Source organism: Festucalex cinctus, chromosome 5, assembly GCF_051991245.1.
Source record: "Festucalex cinctus isolate MCC-2025b chromosome 5, RoL_Fcin_1.0, whole genome shotgun sequence".
In the NCBI taxonomy this organism is placed as follows: domain Eukaryota; kingdom Metazoa; phylum Chordata; class Actinopteri; order Syngnathiformes; family Syngnathidae; genus Festucalex; species Festucalex cinctus.
In genome coordinates this window covers 25,200,500-25,223,015 of record NC_135415.1, presented here as the reverse complement: position 1 = coordinate 25,223,015, position 22,516 = coordinate 25,200,500, and the positions used below count along the sequence as shown (strand labels likewise).

Genomic DNA, 22,516 nt, shown 5'->3' with positions numbered 1-22,516 from the left:
AGATGCATACTGTATGCATACATCAACCTTTGAAAATATATTTTTAATAAATGATCGCACCAATAATTTGTACTTTATGAATAAATGACATCGTACTCTCTGCTCTGTACAGCTTAACGACGCTAAATGAGGAAAACGCCTCTGCAGCGCTCGGTCCGGCCTCGCTTTCTGATAATGTCATCTTTCTCGCAACTGTTACTATAACAACCATGTTCTTGGCGCAAATCCATTGCCACGTGTCGGTAAATCAGGAGCAAATTGGCTCCCAGCTCCCAGAATTTGTGGGTGTGTTTGTGCCGGTATATGATTAAAGCAATATCCTTAGTGAATAGGTGGGTAAGTGGGCGCAGACTGCGGGTGCAGTTGTGGTGCAATACTTCGCGCTATTAGCGGACGCAGCGCATTCTTCGTGAATATGCCCTTTAGTTTGTAAACAGAAGCACATGGAAAAGATGAGACTTGGCCACGCACAACTCATTTTGTAGTCAAAAACACACAAAGTCTGGCAAACCATGGCCACGCCCACCAAAATCCGCTTGTTTGATGCTCGGCTAACAGTAGACATTCCTAGTGGAGCCTGCAACTCTACAACAAGGTACAATTTCGTGAAAATGTATGTTGATACAGTATCAGGGCGTCCAGAGGATGGTTGGTGTCATTGCTGCAAAGCTCATTTCAGGGGATCTTTCAGTTTTAACATGAAAAAAGTAGGTTGTCTCGAGAGATGTCAAAATTAATTGGTTCAGCCCCTATCCCACTGAGGAGAGAACATTTGCCACACTAACGAATGTTGACTTCATGCCAGGGTTCGTTCAAGTTCTCAAACATTTTGTGGATTGATATGAAATGGATTTATTTTTAAAAGAAGAATGCCAATTTCATTTTCCTGAGGGGGAAAAAAAGACAGAGAGACAGCGAGAGAGTTTGTTTGAAAAATGAATCATCTTGACAGTAGAGTTCATTTACTAAGTAAATTTGTGGGCAAACTGAGATTAGATCCTCATTACTTCATTATGTGCTCTTTTTGTGACATTTTTGCTTTGTGGTCAGCTGTGAGAATTTCCCATTGTTAATAATAACAAATATGTTTAAAAAAAAATAAATAAATAAAAATACAACAACAATGGTTGGAAAACACTGAACTAAAATGAAACGAATAAGATACCACACCAAAATGTTTAATGCTTAATTAAGATTTATTATCCCACTTTGTCAAAAGTATTTGATGACGGCAATTAAAAAATGAGAATGAGCAAATTTGGGTCGAACAACAAGATTGGTGTGTTCAACCCAAAATGCATTGTTATCGATCATCTGATGGTTGGAGGGTGGATCAGTGGTCGTCACAGCATTTCTTTTTAGCATCTCTGGCGCAAACAAATCTGTGTATTTCAGAGCAAGGGTCGGTGTCCCACAGTAGATCTGCAAGTAAACACAAAACAGTGTGACAACAAATTCTAATCAATGCATGTAATCTCCCTCTTAATTCATTGTTCAACTCATCGAACAAGAATAACATAATAAATTGGAAGAAATAGGCAATTCACCATCGTCAATCTCCCCGCAATTTCCAGGATCGTTTTCATTGTTGAAGGCAGTGAAACGAACTGGTGAGCCATCAGTCCAGACGAAGTCATCTCCCTGGGAGTCAAAGGAACACGTTTCAATGAGTCGAGCCAAAAGGGGAACGCATGCTTGTTTGTTTGCCACAACAGCACAATACAATTACAATACGTTATCATGTATGAGCCTTCAATTTACATTTTTTTGAATATCATTTATTCTCTGGGCTGTGATTTTTGTGGTGCTAGCTCTTCCACCTATTATTGATAATCCTTGTTGGTGTTACCACTTGCAAAGGCAAGTCCACACCACGAGGAATGTTTTTTTTTTTTTTCACACTTGATGATGCAAGTCCACCGGGCTGGGCAAGGTAAATAGTTTAGATTTTTCACTATAATTAGTTACTTTTTACTTTTTACTTTAGTATTTCAAATTCAGTCAGATTTTTTACCAAGTATTTATTTATTTATTTATTTCGTGTTTTTGTTTAGTTTTAGTATTAGTTTTATTTTTTCTGCCTTTTTTTGCTATTAATTTTCTGACATTTTTGGCAATTTTGTGGGCATTGTTTCTGCTCTTTTTGGACATTTTATGTTCATTTTTTTGGGTATTTTAAAAAATGGTTACCTTTCAGCTCTTTTTCTGTCAAATTTTGACTGCATTTTTTTGAATAATTAATTTTTAATATCAAAATCTTTAATTCATTCAAATAATATTTTATCAAAAAAATTATAAATATGTAAATATATATATATATATATATATATATATATATATATATATATATATATATATATATATATATATATATGTATATATATATACATATATAAATACACATATTTTTTTCTGCTCTTTTTGGACATTTTATGGTCACTTTTTTGGGTGTTTTTAAAAATGGTTAATAACGTCTACCTTTCAGCTCTTTTTCTGACCACTTAAAAATTTGAACTCTGGCATTTTTTAAACAATTAATTATTCTTTTTTCATATCTAAATGTTTAATTCATTCAAATAATATTTTGTCCAAAAAATTCTAAATATGTAATATAAATATTATATATATATATATATATATATATATATGTATATATATATATATATATATGTATATATATTTTTTAGAGCTCTACAGGGAGTCAAAGGAGAAGGACAAAATAGCCAAACAAGACCCTTGACCTAAACGATAAAAAGGGGGTGAGGCATGATTGTGCTCCGCCCTTACGACATAGACCCTCGCTCGATGGGGACAAAGCTTGTCTTTGCTCTGTTCAAGATTTGCACGACAGGTTGAGAAGATTTTGTATTGAATAGATATTAGACTTGTTGTCAGTTGTTTTAAGAATGAAGACGTGTTTTACCCCGAATGGCCGATTGATTCCAATCCAGACGTGCTCATTAGGGGTGGAAGTCTGTTCCACAACTAATTCGCGAACGACGGCATATTCCAAAGCGCTGCTGAACGAGGCCAGATTGCCACCAAAAAGTTTGCAGACGCTCTACAAGAAGAAACAAAGTCATTAATAGAAATGAGAAAACATTTCATTCAGCACAAGAAAGACAGAAGATTTGGAGTTTTCAGCCCGTGTTGGTCATGACTGTACAAACTGCATTAATCCATGACATCTGTACATTTCATAGACAAATACTGTAGATGGATCACTGGTTTGAGCACAACGGCAATATGAAAATATTTCATACCTCTGCATCTGCATACGTTCTTCCGTCATCTTGGAAGTAGAAACAGCGACGGTTCACTTGAGTCCAGCCTTTTGGACAGGAATCGGAGCCTGCAACAAAATCAGTGTTGGGAAAAAAATGAGATTATGAATATTAAATCGGGAAACAAATGCCAAAAATAAGTAAAAAAAAAAAGTTTTGTTTGTTGTTGTTTTTAAGTAATATTGAAAAACAGCTGCCAACCTCCGTGTTCATGCTTACCGGTCTGTTTAGAGCACTGTGAAGAAGAAAAGAGCAAATATGATGATGCAAAAAAAAAAATAAAATTCAAACACAGTTATAAATATGCGTTTCTTTTGACTTACGCAGACAGCCAGTCCAATGATCCCACAAAGGAGCACAAACGCGCGAAGAGCAAATGCCATCTGTGCAACGACAGAAAAATATTTTAAATGTCAGCCTTAAACTCATCTTCAAATGAAAACCTTGAAAATAACACAAACGTTTGCAAGGCAGGATGTCAAGGTGTGCCGTGTTACCTCTGCAGTCGTGATGCTTGATGCGGAGACGTGAAGACGTGAAGAACCGTTTTATAGGAGGTTGTGGCAGATCAGGATTGCAAATTGTTAATTATGAGCAATAGACCAAATAATTCGGGAAAATAGAAACCATTCAAATGAATTGTTTCCTAAAAGGGACGTGCTACAATTAAGTGTTCTCATTCTGTCCTTCATTTTGAGGCGTGTTTTTTTTTTTTTTTTCTCGACAACTCCCATCCACACCCGATGACTTTACAAAATTAGACGTAAACAAAACATCATTATGACGTTTTTGGCAGGTACCAATACGGAAGAGCTTATGTGTGCTTTGTCTTTTTTGAAGGCCCCTGACAATAAGACTTGAGTGTCATTAAAGGTTCCTCGTCAAGAGTAGCAACTAGTTCTCAGGCGTCAAGTCGTGACAGAAGTTGATGGTTTCTTGCTAAGGCAGAACGATTATGACCAAAATTGAGTCACGATTATTTATCATATTTATCATATTAAGAAAAACAAATGCATTTTTATTGCACTATTTTTCAGCAAACAAATTGCAAACAGTTTACAGTGCAACGGGACTTTAAAATAAGTGAATTATTTTAGGATAAATGATTAAAATAAAAAGTTTAAATTAAAATTTGCAGTGAAACACCGAGTTGATGAATGCTTGTCTGTTTGCCACAACAGCATAATACAATACGTCATCATGTATGAGCCTTCAATTTACATTTTTTTTTTTTTTTAATATCATTTATTCTCTGGGCTGCGATTTTGTGGTGCTAGCTCTTCCTCCTATTCTTGATAATCCTTGTTGGTGTTACCACTTGCAAAGGCTTTTTTATTTTTATTTTTTTTAAAGTCCACACCGCGAGCAATGTTTTTTCCACGCTTGATGCAAGTCCACTGGGCCAGTTAATAGTTTAGATTTTTCACTATAGTTAGTTACTTTTTATTTTTTTACTTTAGTATTTCAAATTCAGTCAGATTTTTTTAATCATTTATTTATTTATTTATTTATTTATTATGGTTCATGTAAGCGTTTTTGTTTAATTTCAGTCTTAGTTGTAGTTTTTTTTTCGGCCTTTTTTTGCTATTAATTTTTGATGAAGAATTGATGAAGTGAGGGAAGAAGCCACTGGAATGTCTACTGGTTTGAGTGTGCATAGTTGAATAGTGTCGACCAGAGACATGAGCTGGAAGAGGTGGTGACCCAGATATTAAGGGTCAGAGAGAGTTCTGTCTTCCCTTGTCTTGGTTCTTGCAAGTCCTCAAGAGCGGGTAGGGAGGGAGGTACTGATTTTTTTTAGTTTTTATTTTCGTCATATTTGGTCTTTTTGTTTGGCAGTACCAAATCAGACTGTGATGGAGGAAGACAGAGCGAATTAATATGATTTCTCGCAAGAGTTTTTTTTCCAAGATAGGTGATAAATGAGAGAATGCGGGTGTTTAAAATAATTAAGTTCATTCAAGTGCTTTCTGCTCCACGTGCTCGTGACGTTGGAGCAAGTCTGGAGCAAAACAAACAATTAGCGTTGGAATTAATGGTATCGGCTTGTTACTTGTGTGTAGTCACCGATACCACTGTTTTAATGCAGTATCTGCACCTCTGCCGATACCAGTATCGGTATCGGAACGGCACTAAAAGTTACACGTTTGTTTTCTATAAATACCACATTTGGCGCAGGAATGTTCATACGTACTTTTGGCCTCATTTTTTTCGTATGCGAGCTTTATGAATGAGGCCCCAGGAGTTTGCCTTCAGGTGCATTTTTTTGCGTTTTGAGAGTGCAAATGCGTACATAAAGTAATTACAATTTCACCGGTTTGGGCCATAACATAAGGCATCAGGAAGAAATGTTGGTTTTTATTGTCCAAAGTAAACACAGATGTTTGCAAATTTCTTGTTTTGATTCAACACAAAGGGGCATATTCACTAAGAATGCGCTGCGTCCGGTAGAGAGAGAGAGAGAGAGAGAGAGAGAGAGAGAGAAGGGGACATTCATCAATGTTGGTTTAAGACAACGTAACCCGGGCAGTTCGGCAATGACGGGGAGGCATTTTTAAGGGGGGCCTTTTTCTAAGTTGTTGTTGTTGTGTTTTTTTTGGTTGTTTGTTTTTTTAATGACGTAACCTGGACTGATCAGCATAGGCGGGGGCCCGGGGTGTGGGGGTGGTATTTTACGATCATTCTTATGTGCCAGATGCATACTGTACGGCCACGCCAACTTCTGAAAATATATTTCTAAAATACGATCGCAACAATAATTAGTACTTTATGAATGAATGACGTCGTTGTCGTCCTCTCTGCTCTGTACAGCTCGATGGCGCTCGAAACGCTTACTCTCCGTCCAACCTGGCTTTCTGATAATGTCATCTTTCTCGCAACTGTTACGATAACAACCATGTTGTTGGCGCAAATCCGTTGCCATGTGTGGTAAATCAGGTGCAAATTTGCTCCAAGCTGTCAGTTTTGTGGGCGTGTTTGCGCCGGTATATGATTAGAGCAATATCCTTAGTGCATAGGTTGGTAACTGGGCGCAGACTGCGTGTGCAGTTGTGGTGCAATATTTCGCGCTATTACCCGACGCAGCGCATTCTTAGTGAATATGCCCCTCTGTGTGAACAGCCAGAGAGCGACGGTGCACCGTGCCATGCACTGCTGTCATGATCCCGGGATCGAGGTTGCGTCAGGTTAATATATGCTTCCCAAAAACGTTATTTGCGTCACGCAAACTCTCTGTGGCTATTTGCGCTGGCGTTAGTGAATTAGACGCTGCATATCAACGGGTCTCATTTGCATTGGGGTGGGTATATTTTGCGTTAAATGTATGCAAATTACCGAATTTACACACGCACAAATAACACCGGCGCACTGGGGCGCAATCTGGTTGGCAGTGCACTTAGTGACGGATTTCCCCGTCTGTGCGTGTTTAGTGAATTAGGCACTCACGATTTGCTCAATTTTTACAGTTTTTCACGATTGTCAACACACGTTTCTCAATTCATTGGAAAATACAACTGTGTGGCGCAAATGAAAACATGAGTTCCATTTTGTGAACACAACGTAGAGATTTGATGGCAAGAGTCCTCTTGCAAAGGGAGTGTCAGGTTTAGTATTTTGTGTGTGCAGTATTTAGAAATCAGTTATTGTATTGAGAAACGTGTGTTGACAATCGTGAAAAACTGAAAATGGATTTATATTTAAAAAAGAATGCCAATTTCATTTTCCTTAGGGGAAAAAAAGACAGTTTGTTCCTGAAAAATGAATCATCTTGACAGTAGACTTCATTTACTCAGTAAATTTGTGGGAAAACTGAGATTAGATCCTCATTACTTCAGTATACCGGGACTCTTTTTGTGACATTTTTAGTTTGTGGTCTGCTGTGAGAATTTCCCATTGTTAATAATAACAAATATGTTAAAAAATAAATAAATACAATAACAATGGTTGGAAAACACTGAACTAAAATGAAACGAATAAGATACCACACCAAAATGTTTAATGCTTAATTAAGATTTATTATCCCACTTTGTCAAAAGTATTTGATGACGGCAATTAATAAATGAGAATGAGCAAATTTGGGTCGAACAACAAGATTGGTGTGTTCAACCCAAAATGCATTGTTATCGATCATCTGATGGTTGGAGGGTGGATCAGTGGTCGTCACAGCATTTCTTTTTAGCATCTCTGGCGCAAACAAATCTGTGTATTTCAGAGCAAGGGTCGGTGTCCCACAGTAGATCTGCAAGTAAACACAAAACAGTGTGACAACAAATTCTAATCAATGCATGTAATCTCCCTCTTAATTCATTGTTCAACTCATCGAACAAGAATAACATAATAAATTGGAAGAAATAGGCAATTCACCATCGTCAATCTCCCCGCAATTTCCAGGATCGTTTTCATTGTTGAAGGCAGTGAAACGAACTGGTGAGCCATCAGTCCAGACGAAGTCATCTCCCTGGGAGTCAAAGGAACACGTTTCAATGAGTCGAGCCAAAAGGGGAACGCATGCTTGTTTGTTTGCCACAACAGCACAATACAATTACAATACGTTATCATATATGAGCCTTCAATTTACATTTTTTTTCATATCATTTATTCTCTGGCCTGCGATTTTGTGGTGCTAGCTCTTCCTCCTATTCTTGATAATCCTTGTTGCAAAGGCTGTTTTTTTTGTTTTTTTTTGTTGTTTTTTTAATTAAAGTCCACGCCACGAGCAATGTTTTTTTTTTTTTTTTTTTTTTCACACTTGATGATGCAAGTACTTTAGTATTTCAAATTCATTTAGGTTTTTGAGCAGGTATTTATTTATTTATCTATTATGGTTCATTTAAGTGTTTTTGTTTAAATTTTAGTATTAGTTTTAGTTTTTTCTTCCTTTTTTTTGCTATTAATTTTCTGACATTTTTGTCAATTTTGTGGGCATTTTTTCTGCTCTTTTTGGACATTTTATGATCACTTTTTTGGATATTTTTTAAAAATGGTTAATAACGTCTACCTTTCAGCTCTTTTTCTGATCACTTAAAAATTTGGACTCTGGCATTTTTTAAACAATTAATTATTCTTTTCTCATATCAAATATATATATATATATATATATATATATATATATATATATTTATTAATTTAGTTATTTATTTCTACAAATTTTTTAGAGCTCTATAGGGAGTCAAAGGAGAAGGACAAAATAGCCAAACAAGACCCTTGACCTAAACGATAAAAAGGGGGTGAGGCATGATTGTGCTCCGCCCTTACGACACAGACCCTCGCTCGATGGGGACAAAGCTTGTCTTTGCTCTGTTCAAGATTTGCACGACAGGTTGAGAAGATTTTGTATTGAATAGATATTAGACTTGTTGTCAGTTGTTTTAAGAATGAAGACGTGTTTTACCCCGAATGGCCGATTGATTCCAATCCAGACGTGCTCATTAGGGGTGGAAGTCTGTTCCACAACTAATTCGCGAACGACGGCATATTCCAAAGCGCTGCTGAACGAGGCCAGATTGCCACCAAAAAGTTTGCAGACGCTCTACAAGAAGAAACAAAGTCATTAATAGAAATGAGAAAACATTTCATTCAGCACAAGAAAGACAGAAGATTTGGAGTTTTCAGCCCGTGTTGGTCATGACTGTACAAACTGCATTAATCCATGACATCTGTACATTTCATAGACAAATACTGTCGATGGATCACTGGTTTGAGCACAACGGCAATATGAAAATATTTCATACCTCTGCATCTGCATACGTTCTTCCGTCATCTTGGAAGTAGAAACAGCGACGGTTCACTTGAGTCCAGCCTTTTGGACAGGAATCGGAGCCTGCAACAAAATCAGTGTTGGGAAGAAAATGAGATTATGAACATTAAATTGGTTAGCAAATGTTTAGTTTGTTGTTGATTTTAAGTATCAGTGAGAAACAGCTACTGACCTTCGTCTTTATGTGGCGTCTGTTGTGAAGAAGAAAAGAACACAAATGATGAATGACACAAAAAAAATCAATGTGTTGTAAATATTTAGTTTCTTTTGACTTACGTAGGCAGTCGCCAGTCCAATGATGCCACAAAGGAGCACAAACGCGCGAAGAGCAAATGCCATCTGTGCAACGACAGAAAAATATTTTCAATGTCAGCTTTACACGCATATTCAAATGAAAACATTGAAAATAACACCAGAAGTGTTGTTGGGTTTGGAAGGCAGGATGTCGACGTGTGCAGTCTTACCTCTGCAGTTGTGATACTTGATGTTGAAACGTAAAGAACACCCGTTTTTATAGCATAGCTATATAGCCCAAATAATTAGGGGACAATGTAACCATTCAGATGAAGTGTTTAATAAAAGGGAGGTGCTACAAGGAATTGTTCTCATTCCGTCTTTCACTTTGACTCTTAATAACTTCTGCATGATAAACTGTTCGCAAGGCAGGATGTCAGGACTTCTTCCTACTCCCTTGAACATATAAATTGACATTTATTGGATGTTTCTTTTATTTTACTTTTAACTTTCTTTGTTTTTTGTTTATGTGTTTATATATATATATATATATATATATATATATATATATATATATATATATATATATATATATATATATATATATATATATATATATATATATATATATATATATATATATATATATGTTCAATAAACTTTAAACTTCAAACTTCCAGGTCTGCCTTGTTACCACTGCAGTCATGATGCTTTGATGCAGAGATGTGAAGATGTGTTTTCACAATGTGCGGACTGCGTACGGTACAGGCTTGATGTGGCAGTGCGTAAAGTTCTATGCTCAGTTGGTTTTCTATAAATAGCACCACTAATGTTCGTACGTATTAGTGGCATCATTTTGTTCATACGCAAACATTATAAATGAGGCCCCAGAAGTTTACTTTTGAGGTGCAGTTTCCTAATGTGTTGTAAGTGCAGTTAAATACATAAACTGATTAGGATTTAGTTCCTGGTTTGGGCCGTAACATATCAGAAAACAGGCAAAATTGTTGTTTTTTATTATCCAAAGTAAACACAGATGTTTGCAAATTTCTTCTTTTGATTGAACACAAAGATGCTTTCATAGAGTACTATAGAAATTTGTTAAAGATTCGAGTTGATTTGGCAAACCAAATTGAATGATTACTTAGCTAGTTTTGTGCCCTGCGATTGACTGGCAACCAGTCCAGACTGTTCCCCGCCTACTGGCCAAAACCAGTTGAGATAGGCTCCAGCATCCCGCACAACCCTTGTGAGGAATAAGCGGTCAAGAAAATGGATGGATGGATGGCTAGTTTTGTGTTTTTTTTTTTATTTCACTTTTTCATGTGAAATTTTCAGATATCTATGGAATTCGCATGGCTCATGAAAACTTCGCGATCAACGGAAATTAGGGCCACCCTCAGACTTGACGTGACTCGCACTTTTTTTTCTTGGCGGTCTGGACGGGAGAGTCGGCAAACATTGAAAGAGTGCGTAAAAAAAAAACGACATAGACGCGAACGGGAGAATATGTCTCTGACTCATCCCATCCGTTTTGTTGCTGACAGGTTCTGTACATTTCCAGTTTAGCATGTGGATGGGTGGAGAGTTGGGTGCACACCCTTCCTTAGTATTTTAATGAGTTGGCAACAATCAGTTCACACCGCCAACATTAGTTGCCACACCTTTTATGGTACATCTGCAAATGTTGTTTTGAAATTAACCAACCAATTTAAGTTTTAAAATTAAAAAAAAAAAAAAAAAAGTATGCTTTTGTGTTTTGACTTGAGGTGACTTCAGTTTTAAGATGAAAAAGTAGGCTGCTCGAGAGATGTTAACATTAATTGGTTCAACCCGTATCCCACTGAGGGGCGAAAATTTGCAACACTAGCAAATGTTGATGTCATGTCGGGGTTGGTTCAAGTTCACAAACATTTTGTGGATGGATATTAAATTGACTGGTTTTTAAACAAAATAATCATGTTAATTTCATTTTCCTGGGGAAAAAAAGACAGTTTGTTACTGAAAAATGAATCATCTTGACAGCAGAGTTCATTTACTACCAAAATTTGTGGGTAAACTGAGATTAGATCCTCATTACTTCATTATACTCTTTTTGTGATATTTTGGTTTGTGGTCTGCTGTGAGAATTTCCCATTGTTAATAATGAAAAAATATATATGTTGAAAAATATTTAAAAAATACAACAACAATGGTTGGAAAACACTGAACTAAAATAAAACGAATAAGATACCACACCAAAATTTTTAATGCGTAATAAGATTTATTATCCCACTTTGTCAAAACGATTTGACTGACAGCAGTTAATAAATGAGAATGAGCAAATTTGGGTTGAACAACAAGACTGGTGTAATCAAACCAAAATGCATTGTTGTCGATGGAGGGTGGATCAGTGACCACCACCATAGCGCCTGTAGTCGCATTTGTAAGCATCTCTGGCGCAAACAAATATGTTTTCTACAGAGCAAAGGTCGGTGTCCCACCGCCGATCTGGAAGTAAACACAAAACAGTGTCACAACAATGAAATTATAATCCATGTGTGTAATCTACCTCTAAATTATTCAACCCATCGAACAAGCATATGTTAATAAATTGTAAGTAATCTGCAATTCACCATCATCTTCAATCTCAACGCAATTTCCAGGAAAGTTGTTATTATTGAAGGCAGTGAAACGAACTGTTGAGCCATCAGTCCAGACGAAGTTATCATCCTGGAAGTCAAAGGAACACGTTTCAGTGAGGCAAGCCAAAAGGATAACGCATGCTTGCTCGTTTGCCACATAAAACAACACATCATCATGTATGAGCCTTCAAGTTTGATTACGCTCTTGTGACAGGATTCATGTCACTCAAGTCTGAAAATAATCTGGGCCGGGTCCACAATAATGAGCGATTTATTTTGCTGACTGGCAACTTGAGCTCAAAAGGCGTCAGGAGCAACTTGTAGGGAAAGGAAATAGTGGCATATTATAAAAAAAAAATAATAATAATAATAATAATTAAAAAAAAAAAATTAAAAAAAAAAAAAATAGTGGCAAGGAATTTATTCTCTGGGCTGTAATTTTGTGGTGCGTGCTCTTCCTCCTATTGATGATAATGGGGGAATTTTTTTTTAAGTCCACACCACAGGCGATGTTTTTTCACACTTGATGATGCACCGGGCTGACTCTGGGGCAGGGTGAATACCAGTTTACATGTTTCACTATAGTTAGTTACTTTTTATTAGATTTTACTTTAGAAATTCAAATTTAGTTAGATTTTAGAGCAAATATTTATTTATTTATTTATTTATTTATTTATTTGCTGCAATTGATTGGCAACCAGTTCAGGGTGTATCCCACCTACTGCCTGAAGCTGGCTGGGATAGGCTCCAGCACCCTCCACGATCCTTGTGAGGAGTAAGAACATTGATGGATGGATTTATTTGTTTATTCATTATGCTTCACTTAAATGTTTTTGCTTAGTTTTAGTATTAGTTTCAGTTTTAATATATGGATTATTTGTAGGGTTAAATAGAAAACTGTAATTTCCAAATGACTGTGAAAGCTTCTTTTTTTTTTCATCTTTGCTTTTGTTTTGATTTTAGTATTTCCAATTCAGTTACGTCTTAGAGCAGGTTTGCTGTTTTTAATTTTTGAAAATTCTGCATTTTAGTGTTTTTTTTTAAGTGTGTTTTTTTTTTTTTTTTTTGGTTTTAATAGTTTTGATGCATGAGTTATTTGTAGAATTCAACATAAAACTGCAATTCCCAAATGACTTGCAGTAATTTTATTATTTATTAAATGACTTAAGTAGTTCAAATTCAGTTACTTTTTAGGGCAGGATTGTTGTTTGTTTGTTTGTTTGTTAAATGGCGTGATGATGTAAAAACAACAACAAAAACGCAAAAAAACGAGAGCACAAAAACGTTCCGAAGGAGGAACTGGCGAAAGCAAAGAAGCAGAATTGGGAGGCGAGATGAGTCTAAACCAGGGGTCAACAACCTTCACTGTCAAAAGAGACATTTTAGACTAAATAAATTTAAATAAAAATGTCTGGAGCCACAAAACCTTTAAACATTGTGATGAACGAAACAGTGGTAGTTTTTTGCTTCTCTTCGTCCTTTTTTTTTGGACATTTTATGGCTTTTTTACATTTTTTTCTGCCTTTTATGATATAAATTTTCTAACATTTTTTGGGCAATTTTGTGGGCATTTAATGGGAATTTTGGGGATTGCTTCTTTTGTTTTGTGATATTTTATAGTTACTTTTTGAGCCTTTTCCTTTTCTGCCCTTTTTTTTTTTTTAATGTAATAAATTTTCTGACATTTTTGGCAGTTCCAAAGACATTTTATGGTAATTTTCAACTCTTTTTGGATCTTTTTGGACATTTAATGGTCACTTTTTTGGTATTTTTTCGTTTTCATCTACCTTTCGTCTACTTACAAATTTTTACTGTCATTCTTTGAATATTTAATTATTCATATTTATTTTATATAAAAAGGGGGTGAGGCATGATTGTGCCTTACAACACAGACCCTTGCTAGATGGGGACAAAGCTTGTCTTTGCTCTGTTCAAGATTTGCACAACAGGTTGAAAAATTTTTGCATGCGATAGATTTTAGACTCGTCGGTTGTTTTAAGAATGAAGGCGTGTTTCACCCCTAATGCCTGATGGAGTCCAATCCAGACGTCGGCAGAAGGGTCGGAAGTCTTTTCCAGAATCAATTCGCGAACGACGGCATATTCCAAAGCGCTCCTGAACGAGGCCAGATTGCCACCAAGAATTTTGCAGACGCTCTACAAGAAGAAACAAGTCATTAATCGAAATGAGAAAACATTTCATTCAGCACACGTTTAGACATTTCAGAGACAAATAGATGGAGGTTTACTTTAGCGCAACGACCATGTGACAATCTTTTATACCTCTGCATCTAAAAACGCTCTTTCGTGATCTTCTAAGATGAAACAGCGACAGTTCACTTGAGTCCAGCCTTTCGGACAGTAATCGGTGCCTGCAACACAATCGGTGTTGGGAAGAAAACGACATATGAACATTAATGCCAAAAATAAGTTTAAAAAAAAACCAAAAAAACGTTTGGTTTGTTGTTGATTTTAAGTATAATTGAAAAACAGCTACTGACCTTCGTCTTCATGTGGGGTCTGTTATGAAGAAGAAAAGAACACAAATGATGACACAAAAATATCAAACCGTTGTAAATATGCGTTTCTTTTGACTTACGTAGTAGTAGGCAGTCGCCAGTCCAATGATGCCACAAAGGAGCACAAACGCGCGAAGAGCAAATGCCATCTGTGCAATGACAGATTATTATTATTTTTTTTTAATATCAGCCTTGCACGCATATTTAAATGAAAACCTTGAAAGTAACACAAGAAGTGTTGTTGGGTTTGGAAGGCAGGATGTCGAGGTGTGCAGTCTTACCTCTGCAGTTGTGATGCTTGATGCTGAGACGTAAAGAGCAACCGTTTTATAGCACCTTGTGGCAGCTCAGGATTGTAAAACTGTTCATCATAAACATATGCAGAAATAATGAGGGGATAATGCAACCATAACGATGAAGTGTTTCATGCAAAGGAGGCCCTACGAGGGATTTTTCTCATTCCGTTCTTCGCTTTGACGTGATGCTTTTGACAACTTCTGCACACACCCAACAGCATTAGAAAATGAGATCGTATATCGTATATATGACTCCATTTTTTTTTTTTTTAGTTTTTGGCAAGTACCATCACAGCAGAACTTATTTGTTCTTTGTCTTTATTACAGTTTTGTTTATTTATTTGTATTTATTAATCTTTTTTAATGTACAATTAATCCTTGTTGAGGAACTCGGTAATGACCGATCAAGGCTCACCTGTTTTCTGGGTTTGGTCAGCAAACTGAGCCATGATGGTCGCTACTTGTTTCCTCAGCACAGGTGATGTCGCAGGTCGCAAGTGGCAAAATTTGTTTTTGAAGGTATTAATTGTTTATGAAAAATAATTAAGTTATCTCAATAATTATCGACAGCATACTATCTTCTTACTGTTGAAAATGGCGGAATAACTCAAGTATCCCTTTAAACGTTCCTCGTCAAGAGCACCAGCTACTTCTTTGGCGTGGAGTCGTGATTTATTGGTACAGCAGCATGATTATGACCAAAATGCAAATCACAAAAAAATTGTAATCAAGATTATTACGCAATCAGTTTATTCATCATATTAAGAGAAAAATAGGGATTTTTATTGCACTATTTTTCAGCAAACAATTTGCAAACATTTTTTTAATGCAACCTGAATTGAAAATAAAGGAATTGATATTTTAGAGTAAATGATTAAAAAAAAAGTTTAGATTACAATTTGTGGTGAAATAGATTACACCAGATAGTTAATGAAGTGAAAGAAGAAGCCATTGGAATGTCTGCTAATGTGTGCATAGTTCAATAGTGTTGATCAGAGGGATGAGCTGGAAGAGGTGGTGACCCAGATATGAAGGGTCAGGGAGCGTTCTGCCTTCCCTTGTCTTGGTTCTTGCGGCGTGCAAGTCCTCAAGAGCGGGTAGGGAGGTACTGATTATTTTTTTCGTCAGTCCTAAACTGTCCTTTGCGGTCATGTTTTCTTTTTTTTTCTTTTTTTTTTTTTTGTGGCAGTACCAAATCAGACTGTGATGGCGGAACACAGATCAGATTTAGTGACTTTCTCACTTCAGGAAGACTTCATTCCCAGGAACTTGAAGGTCTTGACGGTTTTGACACATGGCCAGGTGGCCATGGTGAGGGGCAGCTTTGGCAAACGATGTTTCCTGACGTCTACGATCATCTAAAAAAAAAAAAAAAAAAAAAAAAAGATTAATTGATGGATTAATCGATAGGAGACTCGAGTTTTAAATAAGTCATTAGTGACAGCAAATATTGAAAGTCTGCAAACCAGGCGGGAGAATATGTCCCTGTTTGAACCTATGTTTTGTCCCTGACAGATTCTATAACGTTCCAGTCTCTGAGCCAGGTAGGGTGGAGACTTGGACGCACACCTGCTTCTCAGCCCTCCTTTGGCAATCAGCTTAATTACACTACTGACATTAGTTGCCACACCTTTTATGGTACGTATAGATCAGTGGTGTCCTCAAGGGTTGGAGTTCTGCATCTTTTGGATGTTTCCCCTACTCCAACGCACCTGTTCCAATGAGCAGGATCGTTATCAGGCCTATGCACAGCTTGCTGAAAAGCTTCAGGTGTGTTGGAGAAGAGAAACATCCAAGCAGATGAAAATTAAACTAGAGACTAAAACCCTCCATTAAATTAAAAACTAACTGGGACTTAATCAGTATGCATTTTTGTGGACGAATGAAGATGAGACGAAAATGTACTTCACTTAATAAAAACTGGACTAAAATATATGGACATTTTAGTTTGAGCACAAAGACGAGACGAAAATGAAATGTTTTTTGTTCAATCCTGTCTCTGCTCATCTGTCACTGTGATACTGTCATGTGAGACACAATGACACACCCCCTCAAATCTGCAGCTAGCGAGTGCAACATGCACAATCATGCGACAGACAGGGGGCAGATTCACGGTGAAAGATAAAAAGCCCATTAAACATGAAACAAACATTAATCCAACCGCTAACTAATGCCGGCGAACTTACTAACTCGTAGCATGGAGCCATAGTAGCTACTTGTTGATATAGTGCAATTGCGTGTGAAGTTGTTTTTCATCAAAAAGATAAGAGAAAATTTGATGTGAAATAGTTTTACATTATCCCTCTGCGGACAAATAATATACCGGAGTAAAATGATTATCCTGACTAAAACGTTGACAGTTTTTATGGACTAAAACAAGATTACCGGTAATACAATTATGCTTCCTTGGACTAAAATAAAGACTAAAATGCTACATTTATAGTCAACTAAAAATTATCTATGATAAAAAGACACATGATTGAAACTGGGACTAAATTTAAAAATGGCTGACACAATTAACACTAGTTTTCACGTCAAAAGGGAGCTCAAAATGTGTGCCAAACTGAAGTTATCAGATACAAGAACGCAAGATTTCAATTACAAAGATACAGCTGGATAAAATATATGCACCCAAGTTGACCTGACGAAGTTCATCTGTTTACAAGTCACTGCCAAACAGGTACAACAAAGTAACTAAATTCCTCCTTACAAAGTTCATCTTACTTTCGCATCCAACATAGCAAGTCACTGCCAAATCTTTGCAATTATTCCACTGACGTCACCATTCAAGAAGAATGCAACCACACCCATGACTAAGCATGCCAAGACCGCAGCAACATACAGAACATTCTCAGCTATTAATCGCATGAGAAATGTGGTCAGAACAGAAGCAAAAGAAGCGTTGGCCCACGAGTTAGAAGTACAGCGCCACTTCCTGGTTCGGATATTGCTTATTCACTCTATTGTGTATTTTCCTTTGTGACCATAACTATGGAATGTAGGGGTGTGCTCACAAGCGGGTGAGATTTAGGCCTGCGCAAATTTGCCACAAATGGTTTGTGAGAGGGAAAGTCTCACTTCTCTGAATCTGTTGTGTCATTGTTGTTGTTGACGTTCCGCCATGTTTTTTTTTTTTTTTTTTTTTTTTTAAATGTATTTTTATTAACGCAATCTCATGTTGTACTTACATTCAAATTAACAATCATTGGTAATACAAACAAGAAAAACACAAACAACAGCAAGAAAAAAAAAACAATCTTGCAGTGAACTCCCCATTCAAACGTTCCCCGTTCAAACTTTTTTTTTTTTTTTTTTCTTTATTAAACCAAAGAACAAGTACAAATCAGAATAATGATTTGAACAAAATGGAACATATATCAATATACTTAAGTACAACACAAAACAAAGACAACACTACTAAACAAAAAACAAAACAATAATGCCAGGGGTTTCATGTACAGTCAAACAATCTATATTTTTTACAAATAGTGATAGTTTTCATAGCCTTCCTGTTATGAGAGCCATTTATAAGTCTAATATAGGTGAGCATGTCAATGTGAAAGTGTGTGAAGTTGGGTTTTTGATTTCCATACTTGCATTTATGAATAAAGAATTTCGCCATAAGTATTAACAGATTAATAATAAAAAATATATCTTCATTGACATACTTCCTAAAGAAACAAAACACTATATTTTCCCATTTCAACAAAAAGTCTCTATATAGATGCCTAATAACAAAATTACTAAACTCTTTCCAAAAAGTCCGAGTGTGTCCAGACGTTCCGCCATGTTGTTGCTGCTACATTTTTCCTTAATCATCGTGTCTTGAGACAGACACGACAAACAGGTTCTGGATCTGGATTTTCTCCGCCCACCTGTTCATCGGAGCTCTGCCAACTCAGCCAGACACTTTGATTCTGCTTGGATTTACCCGTGGCTCTCAAAATTTCTGCTTGTATATTTGTTTTTGTTTTGTTTTGTTTTGTAATATTGTAATTTGTATTCTTGACAATGACGATTAAAAATTTCTCAATTGAATATGACTCCAACAATAGCCAAAACATCTTCACAAACGGAGATACAATCAACGGAAGGATCATCGTGGAGGTCTCGAAAGAAACGTCAATCCAATCGCTCACCTTTATAGGAAAAGGAAGTGCGAGGGTTTGCTGGCATGAATATTACGGGCAATATAACCAAGGCTACTACTGGTCTGATGAGAAATATTATGAAATCAAGCAGCGTATTTTGCGAGCCGGTAATGCAATGTTAGTAATGGTAATGTATTATTATAAAGCACAAATTACTTACCAGACAGGATATGTCTCACACCTCCAGGTATTGATTTTATTACCAAAGGAAGACATGTGTTCCCATTTTCATTCGAGGTCCCTAACAGGTACTACAGTATAGATACTGTTTCCATTATTATTTTTATTTTTTGGCTCATTTTCATTCAAGCCAATTAAGTTACATGTAATTGTACTTTGCAGGAAAATGCCATCCTCGTTCAAGTCATCCGTCGGTAAAATTGTTCATAAACTTAAAGCAGAGCTTAAGCAGTCAATGAAGTTGACAAAAACAGCAAAAGCCCACTTCACATTTGTCTCCAAAGCAGACATGACTATACCTGGACTTATGGTGAGAAGTCTGTAAAAGTAATTAATCACAGGACGAACTGTTTTAATTAAGGAATTGTGTGTACAGTAGTCATTAAACATTAAAGCACGAGATGGATCTGTTCTTTCTTTCAGGAACCTCAACATGATTGCACCGGTAAAAAACTCACAGTCTTTGGTTCTGGAATCATTGAAATGGATGTTTACACAAAGAGGATGGGATTCCAACCTGGTAATCATACATGCATAGTTGCATACATGCAACTATGTAAACATTATATTTACTGTATTTCATTCTTTAATTCTCATTCACATGTTTAGAAGTGGTTCTCAGTCAAACCGGTTGGGGCCCCTGGTTTAAAGAGAAAGTCAACAACCCCGAAAAAAAATATATATAAAAAAAATCTTACAATAATATGTTCTATGCGAGGAGTCCCGGGTTTCGGCACCAAAATGTGGCGGCTAATTGTAAGTTTCTGTGACACAAAATGGACGGGAGTCTCGAGTTGTCTTTCTTCGTGTTTTTTTACTAGAACTTGCAAACAAAAAACAACTGCGTCATTAACGTCTCTCTTTTCTCCTTCGTGTCCGTCTCCAAATGCACAGCAATGTCCAGTTATAAAACGCTACCACCTAGTGGCTGATAATTTCAGTGCACTTCCATTTAACAGAAAAAAGTCAATGTTTTTTTAGTCTCTTTTTAACTAAATCTTTATATATACTAACTTCAGTAACTGCTATTATATTTAATATGAATTTACCATAGCTTAACTGTATCCTGAACTAAAGATACAACAGCCGTACTCTAAATACGGTATACAGTATGAGTTAAGCAGCAAAATCCAGCAGTTTTTATCATATATCAGAAGGCGACCATTTTGTCACTTGCTGTCGAGTGGAAATGACATCACAGTTGCTCAGGTCTCAAGTAACAACCAATCACAGCTCAGCTTCAGAAAACAGGTGAGCTGTGATTGGCCGTTGCCTGAGCAACTGTGATGTCATCTTCAGTCGACAGCAAGTGGGCTGGTAATTTTAGGAAGTTATGAACAAAGTAAGTCAGAGAAATTGTACATATGTGTACATCCATGTACTTCCCCACTAGCGCAACAACTCGCGTAATTTTATGCTCCATTACAGGCGAAGATCTCCAAGTCAAAGTTGAAGTTCGTAACCAATCATCCCGGGACTTGAAGCCCAAATTTGTATTGTACGAAAAGCAAAGTTATTTCGCTCAAGGAAACCGAAAAGTTTGCACACAGAACATCCTCAAGGAGACGCTTGAGGGTATCGCTGCCCATAGCAAAGAGACAGTGAAGAAGGTGATCACGATCCCCGAGAGTTTGCCTCCCTCCATTCTGAACTCCTCCATCATCAAGCTGGAATACAGACTGAAGGTAAACTGAACGTTCTTTAATCAATGATAATCCATTTGATACTGTAAATTGTCATGAAAATAGTTGCACAAAAAGATCACAACAGGAACATAACGCTTAAAAATGATGTCAGAAAGTAACATTGCACAATTTTCACAGATCTTTCTGGATGTCAAATATGCAATAAATCCAAAAATCAAACTCCCAGTAGTTGTCCTACCTGCCTTTGAGGCTCCTGCAGCAAAGCAACCTCCAAGTTGTCCTGCCTATCAATTTGACGAATATGGAAAATCAAAGAAACAGAGTTGGAGCAAAGCATCTCAGTCTTCGGATTTACCGCCAGCATATGGAGCACACGCTGCGTATCCCACCTTGAGTTACGATAAATACGGAAGGTGACCACAAATCGCTGGAAGAAACTATGGCAATAAAACAAACACTGACTGCTTTCTTGTGGGAAAATGACCATTGAACAAAACGATTTTAACTCATGTTATATGTATTCATGTATTAATTACAGATATTCTTTTTTCTTACTTCATGGTTGATACTATCTGTGTTGGATTTGATCCAAATATTGAAAGTAATACTAATAATTAGTATAATTAGCATAAGTCCAATGCATTTATTCAACAGGAAATATAGACAATGTGTCAGTGTCAAAATGGTGTTGTTGTTGTTGTTGTTTTTGTTGTTGTTGTTTTTTTTGGGGGGGCGGATAAAGGACTTAATTAACTTAATTAATCATGGGTCAAGCAGATTAAACAGCAGTGTCTTAAGAAGATAACTGAATTGAGTACAAGAACTACTTGTACGTACGACGGCCATCTTGTGTTGCCACTCACTAAATGAACCTAACTTGACTACATTGATTTCTCCACAGCATTTTCCTATTATTTTATGTCTCTACAGCAAAATATGCCACAGGAGGAGTAATAGGAATGTTATTGCGACAATGTATAAAATACATTTGATACAAGTATAAAGCCTGTGATGTGAGTAGGTAGAAGAATGTTTGTTTCTGTTTCTGTGTAGTATGTTGGTGTTCCTGTTAGCTAGTTTAAATTGAGTCTTTCGTGGTTCATGGGTGAGACAGGAATTGCAGCAGTGAGCTTCCGCCTCACCTCAGATTGTGCAATACCTAAAAAAGAAAAAAAAAAAAAAAAGAAAAAGCTACACTAGCACAGTGCACCTGTGCCATCTATTGGTCACCAAATAGTATCACCAAAATAATGTTTCAAGACATTTGTGATATTGATTCAAATGTTCCATGGTCAGGATTAGGTGTTTAATTAATACTTGTGGATTACATGTTTAGTTTTACTGATTGAAAAAACAAAAACACACGTATGGGAGCACACAAGTTCACATTGCTGCTGCTAGCTCACAAACATTGTGGGAAAAAAATGGAAAAGCTCCTTAAAACCCTTGAAAAAAGCTTCATCCAAACTGTACCAGCGGCGGCAATGTTTCTCCATTTTGCACGCACTGTGGCAGCTGCAACAGTGTTTGTGGAAAGATCATTCTTACCATGAAAAAGACTCAACAAATTCATCCAAAACGCGGTGGCACTGTAATAATAACAATGGAGTAAAAAAATGACAAACCAGTTACTTAAATGTTATTGTTAAGCGTATACACACAAACAAGTATACGCATATGTGAGAACACAGACACGTCATTGTTTTTGTTTTTTTTGTTTTTTAATCTAGGCGTGCCAGAGAAGAAAAACAGGTTTTCTATGCTCTGACCACGTGTTCATAGATTTGCCATCATAACTGACACAACAGAAAAATATATATTTTTTAAA

The 22,516-nt window shown here is 36.5% G+C and overlaps 3 protein-coding genes and 1 long non-coding RNA gene across 4 annotated transcripts; 1 reads left to right on the top strand and 3 right to left on the bottom strand.

Annotated features, from left to right (window-relative positions):
• Window positions 1-1,177: 1,177 nt before the first annotated feature.
• LOC144019569 (rheacalcin-2-like) lies at window positions 1,178-3,768 on the bottom strand. The gene is made up of 7 exons (XM_077522720.1): window positions 3,746-3,768; window positions 3,608-3,667; window positions 3,504-3,519; window positions 3,264-3,352; window positions 2,924-3,061; window positions 1,548-1,641; window positions 1,178-1,422 (listed from the first exon to the last, which is right to left on the bottom strand). Exons 2-7 carry the CDS (start codon window positions 3,665-3,667, stop codon window positions 1,334-1,336), a joined length of 486 nt encoding a protein of 161 aa, XP_077378846.1. The 5' UTR covers window positions 3,746-3,768; the 3' UTR covers window positions 1,178-1,333.
• A 3,508-nt stretch (window positions 3,769-7,276) lies between these two features.
• On the bottom strand, window positions 7,277-9,103 carry LOC144019674 (uncharacterized). The gene is made up of 4 exons (XR_013283742.1): window positions 9,014-9,103; window positions 8,674-8,811; window positions 7,647-7,740; window positions 7,277-7,521 (listed from the first exon to the last, which is right to left on the bottom strand). It is a non-coding gene; the product is annotated as an uncharacterized LOC144019674 (long non-coding RNA).
• A 2,433-nt stretch (window positions 9,104-11,536) lies between these two features.
• LOC144019669 (rheacalcin-2-like) lies at window positions 11,537-14,735 on the bottom strand. The gene is made up of 7 exons (XM_077522876.1): window positions 14,697-14,735; window positions 14,496-14,564; window positions 14,398-14,416; window positions 14,180-14,268; window positions 13,916-14,053; window positions 11,889-11,985; window positions 11,537-11,763 (listed from the first exon to the last, which is right to left on the bottom strand). Exons 2-7 carry the CDS (start codon window positions 14,562-14,564, stop codon window positions 11,663-11,665), a joined length of 513 nt encoding a protein of 170 aa, XP_077379002.1. The 5' UTR covers window positions 14,697-14,735; the 3' UTR covers window positions 11,537-11,662.
• A 3,861-nt stretch (window positions 14,736-18,596) lies between these two features.
• LOC144019567 (arrestin domain-containing protein 3-like) lies at window positions 18,597-21,708 on the top strand. Its single transcript, XM_077522718.1, has 6 exons — window positions 18,597-18,969; window positions 19,050-19,110; window positions 19,205-19,352; window positions 19,466-19,562; window positions 20,471-20,727; window positions 20,866-21,708. Exons 1-6 carry the CDS (start codon window positions 18,723-18,725, stop codon window positions 21,103-21,105), a joined length of 1,050 nt encoding a protein of 349 aa, XP_077378844.1. The 5' UTR covers window positions 18,597-18,722; the 3' UTR covers window positions 21,106-21,708.
• The last annotated feature ends 808 nt before the right edge of the window (window positions 21,709-22,516 follow it).

Coding starts and splice junctions, on each gene's coding strand:
- LOC144019669 (XM_077522876.1), bottom strand. CDS start 14,564: ATGGCATTTGCTCTTCGCGCGTTTGTGCTCCTTTGTGGCATCATTGGA. Junction 14,054..14,179: donor GAGCGTTTTTAGATGCAGAG/GTATAAAAGATT, acceptor TTCTTCTTGTAG/AGCGTCTGCAAAATTCTTGG. Junction 11,764..11,888: donor CGTTGAGATTGAAGATGATG/GTGAATTGCAGA, acceptor GTTTACTTCCAG/ATCGGCGGTGGGACACCGAC.
- LOC144019569 (XM_077522720.1), bottom strand. CDS start 3,667: ATGGCATTTGCTCTTCGCGCGTTTGTGCTCCTTTGTGGGATCATTGGA. Junction 1,642..2,923: donor GAATCAATCGGCCATTCGGG/GTAAAACACGTC, acceptor TTTGACTCCCAG/GGAGATGACTTCGTCTGGAC. Junction 1,423..1,547: donor TTGCGGGGAGATTGACGATG/GTGAATTGCCTA, acceptor GTTTACTTGCAG/ATCTACTGTGGGACACCGAC.
- LOC144019567 (XM_077522718.1), top strand. CDS start 18,723: ATGACGATTAAAAATTTCTCAATTGAATATGACTCCAACAATAGCCAA. Junction 18,970..19,049: donor GCAGCGTATTTTGCGAGCCG/GTAATGCAATGT, acceptor TCACACCTCCAG/GTATTGATTTTATTACCAAA. Junction 19,111..19,204: donor TCATTCGAGGTCCCTAACAG/GTACTACAGTAT, acceptor TGTACTTTGCAG/GAAAATGCCATCCTCGTTCA.